This window comes from Urocitellus parryii, chromosome 3 (genome assembly GCF_045843805.1).
Source record: "Urocitellus parryii isolate mUroPar1 chromosome 3, mUroPar1.hap1, whole genome shotgun sequence".
NCBI lineage: Eukaryota > Metazoa > Chordata > Mammalia > Rodentia > Sciuridae > Urocitellus > Urocitellus parryii.
Window position 1 is genome coordinate 211,194,110 of NC_135533.1, and position 15,996 is coordinate 211,210,105.

The 15,996-nt window shown below is 48.7% G+C and overlaps 1 protein-coding gene across 3 annotated transcripts in view; it reads right to left on the bottom strand.

The window, feature by feature from the left end:
- Nucleotides 1-3,228: 3,228 nt before the first annotated feature.
- Nucleotides 3,229-15,996, bottom strand: part of Slc44a2 (solute carrier family 44 member 2 (CTL2 blood group)) — a 33,215-nt gene continuing 20,447 nt past the window's right edge. For 2 of the 3 annotated variants that reach the window (XM_026399623.2, XM_026399622.2), the window contains exons 2-23: nucleotides 15,811-15,859; nucleotides 13,219-13,292; nucleotides 13,024-13,108; nucleotides 12,143-12,227; nucleotides 11,896-12,006; nucleotides 11,749-11,809; nucleotides 11,537-11,660; nucleotides 11,348-11,431; nucleotides 11,144-11,256; nucleotides 9,627-9,758; nucleotides 9,443-9,542; nucleotides 9,264-9,356; nucleotides 9,031-9,115; nucleotides 8,312-8,574; nucleotides 8,145-8,239; nucleotides 7,633-7,736; nucleotides 7,454-7,527; nucleotides 7,295-7,365; nucleotides 7,044-7,132; nucleotides 5,415-5,499; nucleotides 4,863-4,987; nucleotides 4,518-4,606 (exon numbers count right to left, since the gene is read on the bottom strand). In XM_026399623.2, coding sequence (XP_026255408.1) covers nucleotides 4,866-4,987; nucleotides 5,415-5,499; nucleotides 7,044-7,132; nucleotides 7,295-7,365; nucleotides 7,454-7,527; nucleotides 7,633-7,736; nucleotides 8,145-8,239; nucleotides 8,312-8,574; nucleotides 9,031-9,115; nucleotides 9,264-9,356; nucleotides 9,443-9,542; nucleotides 9,627-9,758; nucleotides 11,144-11,256; nucleotides 11,348-11,431; nucleotides 11,537-11,660; nucleotides 11,749-11,809; nucleotides 11,896-12,006; nucleotides 12,143-12,227; nucleotides 13,024-13,108; nucleotides 13,219-13,292; nucleotides 15,811-15,859 — 2,099 coding nt within the window. In that variant the 3' untranslated portion in view covers nucleotides 4,518-4,606; nucleotides 4,863-4,865. Of the gene's footprint in view, nucleotides 4,607-4,862; nucleotides 4,988-5,414; nucleotides 5,500-7,043; nucleotides 7,133-7,294; nucleotides 7,366-7,453; nucleotides 7,528-7,632; nucleotides 7,737-8,144; nucleotides 8,240-8,311; nucleotides 8,575-9,030; nucleotides 9,116-9,263; nucleotides 9,357-9,442; nucleotides 9,543-9,626; nucleotides 9,759-11,143; nucleotides 11,257-11,347; nucleotides 11,432-11,536; nucleotides 11,661-11,748; nucleotides 11,810-11,895; nucleotides 12,007-12,142; nucleotides 12,228-13,023; nucleotides 13,109-13,218; nucleotides 13,293-15,810; nucleotides 15,860-15,996 lie in introns of all 3 variants that reach the window. The other variant, XM_026399624.2, reaches the window with a different exon arrangement.

The window sequence follows — 15,996 nt, forward strand, 5'->3', positions numbered from 1 at the left end:
GGGGAGGTACCTGGGATTGAACTCAGGAGCACTGGACCACTGAGTCACATCCCCAGCCCTATTTTATTTAGAGACAGGGTCTCACTGAGTTGCTTAGCGCCTCACTTTTGCTAACGCTGTCTTGGAACTCTTGATCCCCCTGTCTCCTGTCTTACAGGTGTGCACCACAGCACCTGACAACAGATCTGTTTTATTAGGGTGTTTTTCCACCCTTGTCTGAGCATTGTGAAATATTATTGTCCATACCCCACACCTGCAGCTCTTCCTCAGCAGCTATCCTTAGGCTCAGGACCACAGTGCCAGTGCCATTCTGACTGCACAGAGAATCAGAAGTCTCAGAACTCACGCTCCGCCAGGGTAGCCTTTTCTTATTGACTTTTCAGTGCAAGAATACACAAAGAATGCAATCCACATGCCAAGCTCACATCAGGATCAAGCAGTGGGCGCCTCTAAAGGAAAGTTTGTGACATTGCACCCTTGCCTTGTTGGTTTTCTTTTTTTTCCCCTTCCCTCTTCCCACCCTCACTTACCCCTCCTCTTTGACTCCTTGCTTTCTTTCACATTCCACGTGTGACCACCTGAGTGCAGTCCACCACAATGTTTGGACCATTGTAGTAGTATCCTGTTAGTTACCTTGGCTTTTGTTTATGGTTTGGTTTTTGGTCCTGGGGATTGAACCCAGGAGCACTTTACCACTGAGCTACATCCCCAGTGCTTTTTATTTTTTGAGACACAGTTTTGCTATGTTGCCCAGGCTGGCCTTGATCTTACGAAGGAGGATTCTTGAAGAGGGGGCATGACAAGAAGGTTCACAAGAGCCTTCTGTCCCCTGTAGGGGGAAACAATGTGTCTAGGAAGCGGGACTGGAACTGGGGAGCTGCTTGGCTGGACTGCTGTGACCCAGATGATTGCTGATGGGAATTGAAAGCTGGGCAGGTGGAAGAAAGTAGGTGGGGTGAGGAGCTATGTTGGAGGCAGGTATGAGCTGGAGGTGAGGAAATATGAGCTGGAGGTGAGGAAAAACCAGATTCAAATCATCCAGGCAAAAGTCAGCATACAACTAATTAGGACAAATTTAAAACATTTAAAAAAACAAACAAACAAAAAAGACAGCATTCAGAGAGGTCAGTACCAGTACAGGGTAGAGACTGAGGACTTTGGAGTCGAGGAGGCGTGCATTGAAATGCCTTCTTGGGCCTCCAGCCATACTACCCTGAAAGTACCTGATCTCATCTGAAATGCCTTCTTGGCCCCTTTCCAACTGGGCATCCTTTAGCCATGTCACCAAACCTTTCTGCCTTCACTTTCATCCCTGGAAAATATAGAGTAATAGAAGTGGGGTGCTATGCATAACAGAAGAAGGATAGTTGGCCCTGTTTTTTTGTTTTTTTTTTTTTGCAAGTTCTGCGTCTGCAGATTCAACCAACAGCATATGGAAAAAAAAATTTTAAAGATGTTTTTAGGGGCTCGGGATGTGGCTCAAGTGGTAGTGCGCTCACCTGGCATGCGTGAGGCATTGGGTTGGATTCTTAGCACCACATTAAAAAATAAATAAATAAAGATATTGTGTCCAACTAAAACTAAAAATTAAATATTAAAAAAAAAATAAAAGGTATTTTGGGGTTTGTAGGTCAGTGGTAGAACTTTTTTCTTTTTGCCTATCACGCACATGGCCCTGTGTAATGCATCTATAATGAACAAGTACAGAGTTTTTTTCCTTGTCATCATTCTCTAAACAACAGTGTAACAACTATTTCTATACCATTTACATTGCATCAGGTATTACAAGTTGCCTAAAGATGATTGAGTCTAAGGGAGGCTGTTCACATATTACATCATTATGTGTAAGGGATTTGATAATCTGCAAATTTCAGTAGCCTAGTAAGCTGTAATAAATTCTCCATGGATACTGAGGGATGACTATACTCAAAATATGGTAAATGGGGTTGAAGATGTAGCTCAAGGTTATAATATATGCTTGCATAAACAAAAGGTTGTAAGGGCTGGGGCTGTAGCTTAGTGGCAGAGCTCTTGCTTAGCACGCGTGAGGCACTGAGTTCAATCTTCAGCACAACATAAAAATAAACAGACAAAATAAACAAAAGTTGTAGATTGCATACCCATCACAGTTACACAAAAGTGGTTACTTAAGAATCGTCCATTGTCGGGCACGGTGGTACCTGCCTGCAATCCCAGTGGCTTGGAAGGCTGAGACAGAATTGCAAGTTCAAAGCCAGCCTCAGCAGCTGGGAGGTGCTAAGACTCTGTCTCTAAATAAAATACAAATAGGGCTGGGGATGGGGCTCAGTGGGTGAGTACCCCTGAATTAAATCCCGAGTACCCAAAAAAAAAAGTACAGGTAGGTCGCACATACCTGTAATCCCAGTTACTCAGGAGACTAACCTTGTCTGGAAAAGGGACTGAAGAGCCAAGCATGGTGGTGCATGCCTATAATCTCAGCAGCTTGGGAGACTGAGGCAGGAGGATCCCAAGTTCAAGACCAGGCTCAGCAACCTAGCAAGACCCTAAGCAATTTAGTGAGACCCTGTCTCAAAATATAAAAAAAGGGCTTGGATGTGGCTCAGTGGTTAAGCACCCCTTGGTTCAATCCCTGGTACAAAAAAAAAAAAAAAAAAAACAGGACTGGGGTGCAGCTGAGTAGTAGAGAGCTTGCCTAGCACACTCAAGGCCCTGGGTACCACAAAAAAATAAACAAAAAGAAGAGAAGAAAGGAAAGAAGGGGAAAAGGAAATAAGCAAGGGAAAAAGGAAAAATAACTAAATTCCAGGGGAGGGAAATAAACATCCTAACCTTGTAGAGCAGATGGCCTGGAGACAATGGCAACAGCTGGCACCAGGGGGCAGCAGCAAGCCTCCAGGGAGCAAGACCGATCAAAAGCGGCTGGGCTAGACTATGGGGCCTCAGGTGAGGTGCACTGGGAGAAAGATCTGGGGGATGTGCCCAGGACTTGTGACTGAGGAGGTGGACGGGAGGTGGCTGCCTTGTGCACTCCAGGGATCAGAGCAGAAGGGCCATTTTTCAGCCAGCTGCCTCCAGGAGAAACTTGAGCAGCTTCAATGGAAGAATTTGGGGCGGAGATCAAGGCCAGCAGACAGTGGGTTTCCTGCCCTTCCTTCTTCCCCAACTTTGAGAATCCCAGGGCACTGGAAGCTGGGGTTCCCCCATCATCCTCTCATTCCCCCCACAAACATGCCAGGCCCAGACCTGTACAATAGGCACTTTATTAGTGGTTGGAATGCAATTAACAGATGCATAGAGCTGGGCAGACAGGAAGGGGATGGCAGGTGGCAGGCACGGAGACAGGAGACCACAGGCTGGGAATCCTCCCTCTCCAGGATCCTGATGGACAGTGCTGATGGTGCCCATGGATGAAGGCATGAAGTGGGGGTAGGGGTTGCTGGGTTTGTGGTGGGCAAATGGGGAACCAAAAAACCGGGTCCCCTGAATTCAACAGTTTGGCAAAAGGATCCCCAAGGTAGGCGAGTAGGCAGAGGGCCCTGTTAGCCCAGGGCACCTGCCCCACCCACCCCTGTCCCCTGAAAACCATCCCTTAGGTGGATACAGTTTCTTTTCTCTCTTACAAAGAGAGCAGTGTCAATAACTGGCAAAGGAGGGCGGGAGGCATCGGGTCCAATTCTCCAGCCAGGCAACAGGCCAGCAGGTTTCCATTAAGCATCATTAGCATCTCTTTTGGCGTGTTCTGGTGGTCAAGCCCACTTCCTGCTGCCACTCCCAACATCTGGCCCCATCTCCTCTCATCAAGGGCTCTCCTCAATGAGTCCCCCCCAGTATGGCCTCTCCAGTCGGGACTTAGTTACTGCAAGCACACACTCCCAGCCCAGCCACACCCAGTAGGGGGTGGGGACAAATGAAGGCACTCCCTGGCAGCTCCATCCCAGCTGTGGAGACAGATGGAATAAAAGCTAATAGACCCTTTAATGCATGTCCAAGTTAAAAAATAATAATAAAGAAATGCATCTGGCGGCCCTTGAGCCAACGGTTCAGCCGTGGAGATGGGTTTCAGTCCTGGCCAGAGAGGCAGGGGGAACTTGGGACTCAAGTTCAGCCTAGCCGCTGCTCTCTCATATACAATCTCAGTCCTTCCCATTGTTCTCCCACTGTGGTCTAAGAAGAGGACAGGAAGCATGAAGGAGCTGGCAGAAGTCTGGCCACCTCCCATCCCAGGCGTCAAGAGGCTACACCGGATTTGTCCCCATCCAGGTCAGTGAGAGCTAAAGTGACTCATTTCATCTCAGTCTTGCAGGGCTGCTGTGGAAACTCCGAGCACCCCTTGGCATAGGGAAGAGACACCCCAGATCCTCCAGGTCCCCAGAAACTGGCAGTAACTAGATCATGAAGAGGGGGCAGAGAGGCAGTGACAGGACTTCAGGCCACTCCGATGGGCTGGGGGTACTGACCCAAGCCGCCGACCAAGCACCCAGTTGGAGGGCTCTGGAGAGGCAGGGGAGGCCGGACCTTTAGGACTCTGCCACCTTCTTGTTGGTCTTGTTCAAGAGCTTCTTGAGAGTGGAAGACATGAAGTAAGGCCTCTCGGCTGACCCATCGTTTCTCTCCAGATCCTCCACTGCAGAGAGAGGCCCCAGAGCAGGTGGCATGAGAGAGAGTCCACAGGCAGGGGCCTCGGGGACAGGGTGAGGGGATGAGGGCCATAGAGAAGCCTCCGAGGGTTAGAAAGCAAGACACACTAGGACCAGAGGGGCAGACTGCAGTGGGCTTGGGAAGGGACCACGCGATCCCACACTCCCAGGCCAGGGAGCCCCCCCACATGCACCTCCCCCAGCCTACGGGAGGACAGCGGCTCCCAGGCCAGTCTCCCTCACTCTCTACTCCTCGACTTCCTCCTGCTTGCCCTCCTCCGCACTCCCCTTTAACAGGATGTCTCTCAGCTCGGGCGACATGAAGTAGGGTCGCTCCTGAGAGCCGTCATTCCTCTCAAGGTCCTCACCTGGGCCCCCCAGGAGCCGGCGGGGGAAAGTGGGGTGTCAGGAAAGGAGGGGGAAAGGGAGGCAGGGGAAGAACGGGGAAGCCAGCAGGCATGGAGGAGAGGAAGAGAAAAGAAAAACAAAAACAGACAGACGGAGAGACCCGAGTTAGTGGCAGCCACAGACCCACCCCCAACAAAGCCAGAAGCTCCAGAGCTGGGGACCCGGGGGCAGAGGGTTCCCGCGGTAGCCCGGGCTGGGGGACCACGGGATGGAGCAGCTCCGTGCAGTGAGGAAGCCAGGAAGGCATGCTAGGGCCCCGGGACAAGGGACAACCTGGGGAAGCGGAGGGCACTGAACACTGATGTGTGCCCACTGGGGGGAGATGGCATGACCCACCGGAAGGAGGGATTTGGGGCCCCATGAGGGCTGGGGTGAGGGGTCACTCACAGAAGCAGAGGAATAGCGTATCCACACACATGCCGTAGACGCTGAAGAAGCCATGGGCAATCAAGTAGGACCCAACAATCACTGTCTGGGGGAGGGGAGATGGCTCGTTTCTGCCCCAGCTCTTGCCCAGAACAAGTCCCACCCACCAAGTCCTTCCTAGACTGCCATCATGTCAATCCCCTGTTGATAAGCCCTCTTTGGAATAACAACTTCTCACCACTGCTGATAGGATCCCATCGCCCACGTATCACATCTTTTTTTCTTCAACCTCACGGCCTTTGTACATGCTGCCTTTGTACATTACTTAAGTGTAATTCATGCCTCATCCTCTTTCTGCTTTCAGCTTAAATAGCCAGTCCTCAAGTACCACCTACTCCAGAAGTTGCCTCCAACACCTAGACCCTGTTTTGGGCTCTCCTGGCACTATGCACCCTACCTCAGGCCTGCATTCAGCTTCAATTTCATACCTGTTTTTAGGGAATTATAGGTTTAATAACTACTAGACTGTATGCGTGTATTTATTGCTATATCCCTAGCAATTTGGAGACTCCTAGGGCCTTGGGAGTCCGATAAACATTTGTTGACTGAAGTTGACTTTAGGGAGATTAAAAACTTTGCCCAGTTACTCACCCTAGAATGAACAAATACAGGAAATAAGATTAAAAAAAAAAATCTAGGTCACTGGGCCCCAAGGCCTGTACTTCTCTTGGGATGGAGACTCAACCCATCCAACCCTGTCACCTCCTTATCCTCCTCTCTAGCTCCTTACTCTCACATCAACACACTGGTCTCCTCGCTGCTCCTGGTGCAGGGTCCTGTCTCAGGGCCTCTGTACTTGCTGTTCTCTCTGCCTGGCAGTCACCTACAGCTTCAGATCTCAGATTCAGTATCATTTGCATGAAGTCACCTGGACCCCTTGACCTACCCAGATCCTTCACCACAGACCCTAATGATTCCCTATAGTGTGTAAATATGCCACAACATGTCCCAGATGGCAATTTACACTCACCAATATCATTCTCTTCTTTTATTTTTATTTTTTTTTTAAGGTTCTGGTGACCAAACCCCAGGTCTTGATCATGCCAGATAAGGACTCTACCCCTAAGCTACATCCTAGGCCTTTTTTTTTTTTTTTTTTTCATTTTTGAAACAGGGTCTCACTAAGTTGCATAGAGCCTTGCTAATTTGCTGAGGCTGGCCTTGAACTTTTAATCCTTCTGCCTCTGCCTCCTGAGTCACTGGGAATACAGGCCTAGGCCACCTCACCTGGCTTGCCAGTACTATTATTGATTGATTGATTGATTATGTGCCACCAAGCCTGGCCCAATAAATTCTTTTTTACTATTATTTTTTTGTGATGCTGGGGATTGAAGCCAGGGCTTTGTGCATGCAAGGCAAGCACTTTACCAACTGAGCTATATCCCCAGCCCCCAATATTAATTCTTAATTAATGTCTGTTTACCTCTAAACTGTAAAGCCTCTAAAGGAAAGGACATCTACAAAAATGTTTGTGGGCTGAATAAATATTCAGTCCATCTGACTTTCACCCACATCTGTCCAAAGGAGGCCAAGCATGTCCCAACACCTCCTTATCCCCAGACTTCTATCTGTCCCCAAAGATCTCCATACCAGTATTGGGACCCAGTAATAATTGAGAGGTGGTGCTGTATCTTGCACGATCCTGATACGATGGGTGAAGAAGAAGAAAGCAAGGATTCCTGGAGGTAGGGGAAAGAAAACAAAGATGGTTGAGAGTTCTGGCTATAGGAAAAGAGCTCCCCAAGGTGACAGTTATCGTAGAAGAGATGGAGCATGATGGCACTTCACAAGTCACTCCCAACAGGCTGCCATACTATGACAGGCGGGGTAGTGGCACTCACCCACACTGCCCACGATCAGAAGTTTGCCCAACAGGAAGAGGAAGTCGGTAACTTTGTCTAGGACGGCCACTCTGCAGGGAACAGTGTGGGGCAGGTATGAATATTGGCTCAAGGACTGGGGAGAGAGGGAAGCAACCGGAGGGAGGTGTCCTCTCTGACCTGATGATGTTTCTCATGAGCAGGAAGAAGGCATTCCTAGCCGAGGTGCAGAAGTTGGTGCCGTAGATGGCGATCTGGAAGGGGGGAGGAAGGATCAGAGGAAGGATCAGGCCCACTGGGGAGGGAACTCACCAGGCAGGAGCTGGTGAGTTCATTCTCCCACGGTCTGGTCCACTCACCATGATGTAGGCATTCCTGTTGAGGAATTTGATGAACTTCTCCAGGCACCAAAAGCAACACTTGAGACAGGTCATGAGAAACTTGGCAAACTTGTTCTCCGCAGCTGGAAGAGAAAGAAAGGGATGCAAAAGTGGATGGAAATTCAAGAGTCCTTGGCCCCGCCCCTAATGAATGAGCCAATTGTAAAGCTCTTTAGCCCCGCCCCCAAGACACCTGAATCCCTATACACACACTGCTGCACAGGCCCCGCCCCTAAGCCCAAGCAGAAGCCTCCCACCTCCATCCCATCCTCATCCCGCCCTCCTTGCAGGAGCCAATGGTGGCTCAGGCCTCTTGGACCCACCCCTCGGGAACCAATCACGTTAGCCCCTCAGCTCCCCACCCCAACAGGCACAAACCAATTATGGTCCCATCACTTTTTTCCACCCACCACCAAGCAAGAAGGAATCCCGGGCTCCTCACATAGTCCCTCCCCCAGCAAGAGACAATAACAGCTGTGGCGGGACCACACCTTTCAGGCGCTGATCCAAATACTCAAGCATCACTCGGATGATCTGCACAATGGCCAGAATGAGAGCGCCAAAGGCCAAGGATCCTGTGTGGTACCTGTGGGCAGAGGAGATGGTCAGCAGCTGGCCAGAACACCTCCACCCCAATCCATCCCCAGCCCTGCACTACCTGAGTGCCCGGCCAAAGGCAGAGAAGAGCGGGAAGGCTGGCAGGTCGTCTGGCTTGCGCATGGCCCAGTAGTAGGAGGCAAATGCCCCAGCCAGTGTGACCTGGCCCAGGGCCAGCACGAAGTTGGCCAGCCAAAAGAACATGAAGGCATTGAAGATCTGCAGGCCCAGCAGCGCGCGGTGGTAGCCCGACTCACCGCCATAGAAGGCGAACTGGCAATGCGCATTGGGGCATAGGCGGGATTCATTGGAGGAACGGAAGGTCTGGGAGAGGGACACAAGACCAAGTCAAAATACAGGGGCCAGGAGTTCAATTGGGCTCCGGACATCACTGAGTGGCCAATCAGGTTAGACCATGGGATAAGACAGAAGTCATGAGGATCAAAGTGCCATCAAGGAATTGGGAGTTCATGATAGGGGCTCCTGGAACACAAGAAGTGATTCTAAAAACAAGAACAGTCATCATGGCGGTGGAGAAAAGGGTGTAGTTCAGCACCCAAAATGGGGGAAAGGCCAAGTGTATCACTTCCCAGTTTGTTCAGAAAAGTTGCCAGATCCAGGCTTGGGGGTGTCTTCAACTCCATGTCACTGATACCCAGTACAGTGCAAACAGCAGGTGCCAAATGTCTGCCATATGATCTCCAAGTAGGGATGAGAGGTTTCAAAATGTCTGAGGGCTGCTGGCGCAATACCAGCCCTCCCTACCCGGGGAACACCCACCTCAGGGTTGCAGGTTTTCCCAGCTAGTGAGCAGGTGGCATCATCCAAAATCTTATAGACAGCTTCATTAGAAGTGGACAGAAAGCTAGAGGCTCATTAAGGAACTTGAAATCTGGGCCTGGGAACCCTAGGGGCTTATGAGAAAGGATACACACCCCCACCACCACCTCCATCACCACCATGATCCAGCCCTGTCCCCCAGGCTGTCAGAAATGGGGTCTGGAGATGGATACACAGCAGTGCTGGCCCAGTATGCGATGCAAAGACACAGCAGGAAGAAGGTGACCAGAGGGTACAGCAGGGAGCACATAACGTATCCCACAGCCCTGGGGAAGAGCAGAGACAGAGACATCAAGACCTGAAGAGACTTAGGGAAAAACCCAGCCAGGTCCCCTCGTGTGGTGGACCCCACCTGCTGGCTTCTTTGATGAGTGCAATGGCGATGAGAATTCTCTTCCGGAGAAAGATGAGCAGCAAGATGATGACCACTTCAAGAATGCTCAGAATGATCACTGTAAGAGGCCGAGGATGAGCCCTTTGGGCTCCCCACTATCACCCAGGCTCCACCAGGGCAGGATTAGGGGGCTTCAACTCACTGAAGGCCATCCAGGTCTGCCGTAAGTGCAAGTACACCCGGAGGTCTGTCTGGAAGCCAAGGTCCACCAGGGAGACATCAGAGCCGGCCTCCCCACGCAGCCGGGCATACTCCATGTAGCAGTGAAATATTCCTGCACAGAATCACCACCTCAGCCCACCAACTCCATTGTGTAGATATACCACATTTTCTTTTTCTTTTCCTTTTTCTGGTACCAGGAATTGAACCCAGGGGCGCTTAACCACTAAGCCACATCCCCACCCATCCCCCTTTTCTTTATTTTTAATTTTAAAACAGGGTCTCACTAAGTTGCTTAGGGCCTAAGTTGCTGAGGCTGGCCTTGAACTTGTGATCTTTTTTTTTTTTTTTCCATTTCCATGCAATTTCCCTTCTCTCTCCCTTTCCCTCCCACCTCTCGTCCCTGTTTAATGTTCAATTTGAAATTAATCTGTTAAAGTTTTCTATGTCCTTTTGACTAAATTTGGGTAGTTCATATGTTTTCAGAAATTTGTTAATCTTTTTTTTTTTAATTTTATTTTTTTTATTAGTTGTTGAACTTGTGATCTTGATGCCTTGCCTGTACCCCTTAGCTCTTTGTAAAACAAAAATTGTAGAACAAGGGTGCAGTGTGTTGGTAGAATGCTTTCCTGGCATGGACAAGGCCCTTGGTTCCATCCCCAGCACCGCAAAAACTAAATTATAAATAAAAATGTAAGTACAGTTATTAAGAACAAATCAAGTCACTTAAAATGCCAGCACCCAACCAGAAACCACTATTAACCTGAACATTTGGATACTGTGTCCTCAGATGGGAGGACACACCAAGCAAGTTGAAGTGAAGCATCAGCATATGAAGCACTGGTTTGGGAGTGAAGCCTCCAAATTCCAAAGTCCTGCTCTAAACAAGCCCTTCCCCTGATTTTATCCTCACATTGTCTCCTTCTCATTAAGCCTCCAAACTAGTAAATACTAATTATCCCCATAACATGAAGAAAGAAATTGAGGCTCAGTGAGGCTTAGTCACTTGCCCAAGGACACAGAACTAGGAAGTGACAGAGCCAGAATTTGATCCCCTGCTAGTGTAGGTACCCCTTTCCCTGGTGCTAAAAAGCCTTCTTGAGAATGTCTTTTGGTGTTGATAAAATGCTGACCTAGGTCCTAGTTTAGAAAGCTACAAATAGCCAGAGATTTGGGGATTATTTGTTTGTTTTGAGCAGTCCTGGGGAAGAAATCCAGGGCTTTGGCCATGCTAGGCAGGTGCTCTAACACTGAGCTGCAACCCCATAACTTAGTCTGGTTTTTGTTTGTGGCACTGGGGACTGAACACAAGGGGACTGCACACGCTAGCAAGTACTCTACCAAAGAGCCGCAACCCCAGTGCCAGAGAGCTGGATTGAACCCATCCCCTATTGAGGGCACCGAAGCTGTTTTCAAATGGCAGCTCTTATAAACAGGTCAAAGGGCATGGGCATTCTATAGAATGTAGGCAAGGGTGGATACAGAGGGGGGGAGACACACCATAGCCCAGCACCAGAATCACCATGACGATCATCACCCAGACCATAATGCCAGCCAAGAAGCGCAGCAGGATGATGAAAAGGAGGCTCAGCACCATGGCGATGACCAGGCCTCTGGGGGATAAAATAGGGACATTAGAAGATCCTATCCTACAAGAGCCTCAGATGGGGCAGCCAGGGGAGAGCCACCTTCCCTCTAACTCACATGACAATCCAGTACCAAGAGACGGTATAATCTTCAAATATCCGCATGGCTAGCTGTCGTGCCTCCAGAATGCCATTGGCCTTTCTGGGGGAAGATAGGAGAGGCTCAGGACAGAACCCCTCCCGGCCCAGGGTATGCCCTCTCCCAGCCAGGGCAGTATGACACCGATGTGGGGGCCTCAATCCTCACTTGGCACCCTCCACCAGTTCTGTGATGTTCTTCCGAGAGCCGTGCCCATCTTCATAAGTCGTCTCGTTGCCCACCATGAGGACCCCTTTGCGGGCATGGATGGCTGGGAAGCATCGCCGGGCCACTGGAGGCAACAGGGGACACGAGCTGTCAGGCTGAGCCCTGCAGACCCTCCTCCACCCCAGCCTGGCCTTATGGAACTCCAGACTCACAGGGTTTGCTGGGGGTGAGAACAGCAGGGCAGTCACCATCTCGAAGCACTTCTGCCAGACCCTGCCAAGAGAGAGAGGGAAGAGGCAATCCCCCAGGCTGGCACCACTAGATGCATGCCTGAGCGCCCAGGGCAGCTTCCCGCTCACCTTATTGTTCTGGAAGCCAGGAACACAGAACTGCTTGTAGTACTCGAAGTCCCGACTATTTCGGGCACTCAGGAAGGTGAGGTAGCGGTCGGGGCATTTCTCCACACAGATCTGGGGGCAGAAAGACGAGAGCAGACGCAGTCAAGACAGACAGCAGATCCCCACTTAGGGACCAGGTTCCACCCCACATTTATGGGGCACAGAAAGTGAACGAGGAGAGCAAAGCGGAGAGGTGGGGACAAGTTACCTGTGGGGTGGGACACTGGAATTCCAGCAGGACCAGGGGGCTGGCACACTTCACAATGTTGAAGTAGAATAGGAAGGGTTTGTTCCTAGGGTTGGAGAAGGGAGAATGGAAATCAATAGTCAAGGCTTCTCAACCCCTGACACACACATACAAATCTTTATGAAAACAACCAATGAAAACCAGAAGCCAGGCCTCTGTCGTCCCAACGACTTGGGGTACTGGGCAGGAGGATGGTAAGTTCAAGTTCAGCCTGGGCAACTTAGCAAGATTCGATCTCAAGATAAAAATGAAAAAGGACTAGAGATGTGGCTCAGTGGTAGAGAGTCCCTGGGTTCAATCCTCCGTAAAAACAAATGAACAAAAATAAAAATCTCGTAGCAGTTGTTCCATGACAGACACTATCCAAACTCTGTTCAGGTCTTAGATCGTCAAACTCAAAACAGAAGAAAAGGAGGCTCAGAGGCCAAGGGCATGGCTCTGGTAGATGGTGCAAACTGGAAGCCCTGGCTGGGTCCCCACCACTTGCACATGCAAAAAAAAGGAAGAAGTAGAGACTTGCCTTTCTTGTTATTCTCTAAACAGCACGGTACACTAACGCTTGTGTAGCATTTATATTGTATGTGCACTCGAAATCATCTTACATGATGAGAGGTGCTGAGGTCTACTGAAGGATGTGCCTTGATCCTGAGCAAATACTATTCCCTTTATTGAGAGACTGGAGCGTCCAATCATTTTGCAGGGGGTCCTGGAAGAAACCACCCTTGGGTGCTGAGGGATGACTGTACTTGTGGACTGGATTAATAATGGACAGGACGGGGAAAGCCCAGAACCACCCCCTGTTCTTATGAAGCCCTTCTGCCCAGCAGGGGAAGCCCACTCACGCATTTTTTGTGCCTTTCTGCCCGCAGAACTCCCCACGGCTGTCAGTAGGATAGATCACCTTTCGAGGGTCCCCATGGGTCCAAGCTGTGGAGGGATTCGGCCACCTTTGAGCAGCAGCCCTCCCCCTGCCCCAGAGGCTGCACTGTCCCCTCCCACCCTAGAACCCACCTTCTCCTAAGGGCTCCTCCACTCACCTACGATGCCCACGGCCACATAACCCACAATGGCCAGAAGAAGCAGCACACAGCAGATGACATCCGTGCAACCCCTGGAACAGAGGAAGAGTGTCAGGGCAAGGGTCCATTGGCCCTTATGTACCTGTTTCCACACATGATATACATTTTCCTGAGTAGCTTGAATGCTGTGCCAAAGGGTATATGCATTTTACGTTTTGATATCTAAATGCTGCGCTGTCCTCGAAAGAGGGTTATGACAGGAATGTGAAGCTCTCTCGTGCTTCAGTGTTCATTTCCCCACATCACTTCCTTTTTCTTCTTTAGGTACTGGGAATTGAACACAGGGACACTTTACCACTGAGTCACATCTCCAGTCCTTTTTATCTTTTATTTTTTATTTTGAGACAGGGTCTCACTAAATTGATTAGGGTCTCACTAAGTTGCCAAGGCTGGCCTCGAATTTGCCATCCTCCTGCCTCAACCTCCTGAGTGGCTAGGATTAGAGGCATGTACCACTCCACCTGGTTATTTTACCACATTTTTTTTTTTAAGAGAGAGAGAGAGAGAGAGAGAGAGAGAGAGAGAATTTTTTTTTAATATTTATTTTTCAGTTTTTGGCAGACACAACATCTTTGTTTGTATGTGGTGCTGAGGATGGAACCCGGGCCACACCCATGCCAGGCAAGCGCACTACCGCTTGAGCCACATCCCCAGCCCCGATTTTACCACATCTTTACCAGCAATTTCTAATAACATTTTGAGCATGTGTGCAAGGTTTATTGGAAATTTTTTCCCTAAAATTAAAATTTGGGGGGGCAGTGAGTTAAGCTCAGTGGTAGGGTGATTGCCTAGCATGCTCCTGGCTTTGGGGTCCATCCCCAGCATCGCAAAAAACAAACAAACCAAAACCAAAAAATTTTTAAAAAGAATTAAAGGGGGCAGGGGATGTGGCTCAAGCGGTATCGCGCTCGCCTGGCATGCGTGCGGCCCAGGTTCAATCCTCAGCACCACATACAAACAAAGATGTTGTGTCTGCCGAAAACTGAAAAATAAATATTGGAATTCTCTCTCTCTCTAAAAAAAAAAAAAAAAAAAAAAAAAAGAATTAAAGGTTTGGGAACCAAGAAATTTACATTAAGAAAATTTTATACTCCAGTTGGGCACAGTGGTGCACACCTGTAATTCCAGAGACTCAGGAGGCTGAGGTAGGAGGATCACAAGTTCAAGGCCAGCCTAGGCAATTTAGAGAGACCCTGTCATAAAACAGAAAAAGAGTTTGGGGGTGTAACTCAGTAGTAGAGCACTCCTGAGTTCAATCCCTAGTACCAGGAGGTAAAAGAAAATAGAAACTTTACATTTTCAATTACTTCCCCAAAAAACTGTACCAGCCAGTTATAGATGTATGAATCTGTAGTCCCCATTACCCAGGAGGATCACTTGAGCCTAGGAGTTTAGGCCAGACTGGGGAATATGGCAAGACCCTATCTCAAAAATAAATAAAGACTAGCAGGGGGGCTGGAGATGTGGCTCATCGGTAGCGCACTCGCCTGGCATGCGTGCGGCCCGGGTTCGATCCTCAGCACCACATACCAACAAAGATGTTGTGTCCGCCGAGAACTAAAAAATAAATATTAAAAATTCTCTCTCTCTCTCTCTCTCTCTCTCTCTCTCTCTCTCTCCTCTCTCACTCTCTCTTTAAAAAAAAAAAAAAAGACTAGCAGGGCTTGGTGGTACAAACCTGTAATCCCAGCTATTCTGGAGGCTGAGGCAAGAGGATCTCAAATTCAAAGTCAGTTTGAGCAATTTAGTGAGAATCTACCTCAAAATAAAAGATCAGGGCTAGGAATGTAGCTCAGTGGTAGAATACTTGCCTAGCCATTTGTAAGATCCCAGCCAGGTTGGATCCCTAGTATTGCAAAAAATAAATTGATTAAAATAAAGACTGTACCAATTAATTTCAGAGCAGAATATGTGTCAATCGTTTATCTGTGCTAATCTCTGAGGGGGAAATACAATCTGTTATTCTTTTAAATTACATTATTTTATTTTTTCCTGAAGTTCAGCATTTTTTCTTAAGTTCATTATCTTCAGTACTTCTTCTCCTGCCAATAATCTGATCCCATCATTTGTTTATTCTTAAAATCCATTTGCAAAGTTGGAAGTGTAGTTCAATGGAAAAGTTGATCCCCACTATCAAAAAAAAAAAAAAAAAAGATGTGGAGATGAAGAAATCTAGTCAGGTGCAGTGGTGCACATATGTAATCCAGAGACATGAGGCTGAGGCAGGAGAATCACAAAAAGTTCAAGGTCGCCCTCATCAAAGCTACTTAGTGAGATACTATCTCAAAACAAAAATAATAATAAAATAAAATAAAAAGAGGCGGAGACATAGCTCAGTAGTAGAGTGCCCCTGGATTCCACAAAAAAAAAAAAAAAAAAAAAAAATCTGCAAAGTCTTCTTTGTATATTACAGAAATCAGTCCTTCCATCAGGTTGCAAATATTTATTGCCAGTCTACTGGAGAACAGAAGGGAGGAGAGCAGAAACAAGAGTTGGGGCAGTATAAGCAGGAATAAGCATCGCCTGCTGCCAGGATTCCAGAGCCCTTACCTGTTGTAAATGGGTCCTTTGAAGGTAGGATCGTACTTCTGGGGAGTTCCTGAAAGTCAACAGGATTAAGTTAGGTAGGTCAGAAAATCTGAACTAAGAACAGGCTGCAAAACCCATTGCCCCAGATGACCGTAGGTGTGCTTTGCGTGGGCAGGAGTAAAATTTAGAACGCTAGTGCAAATTTTT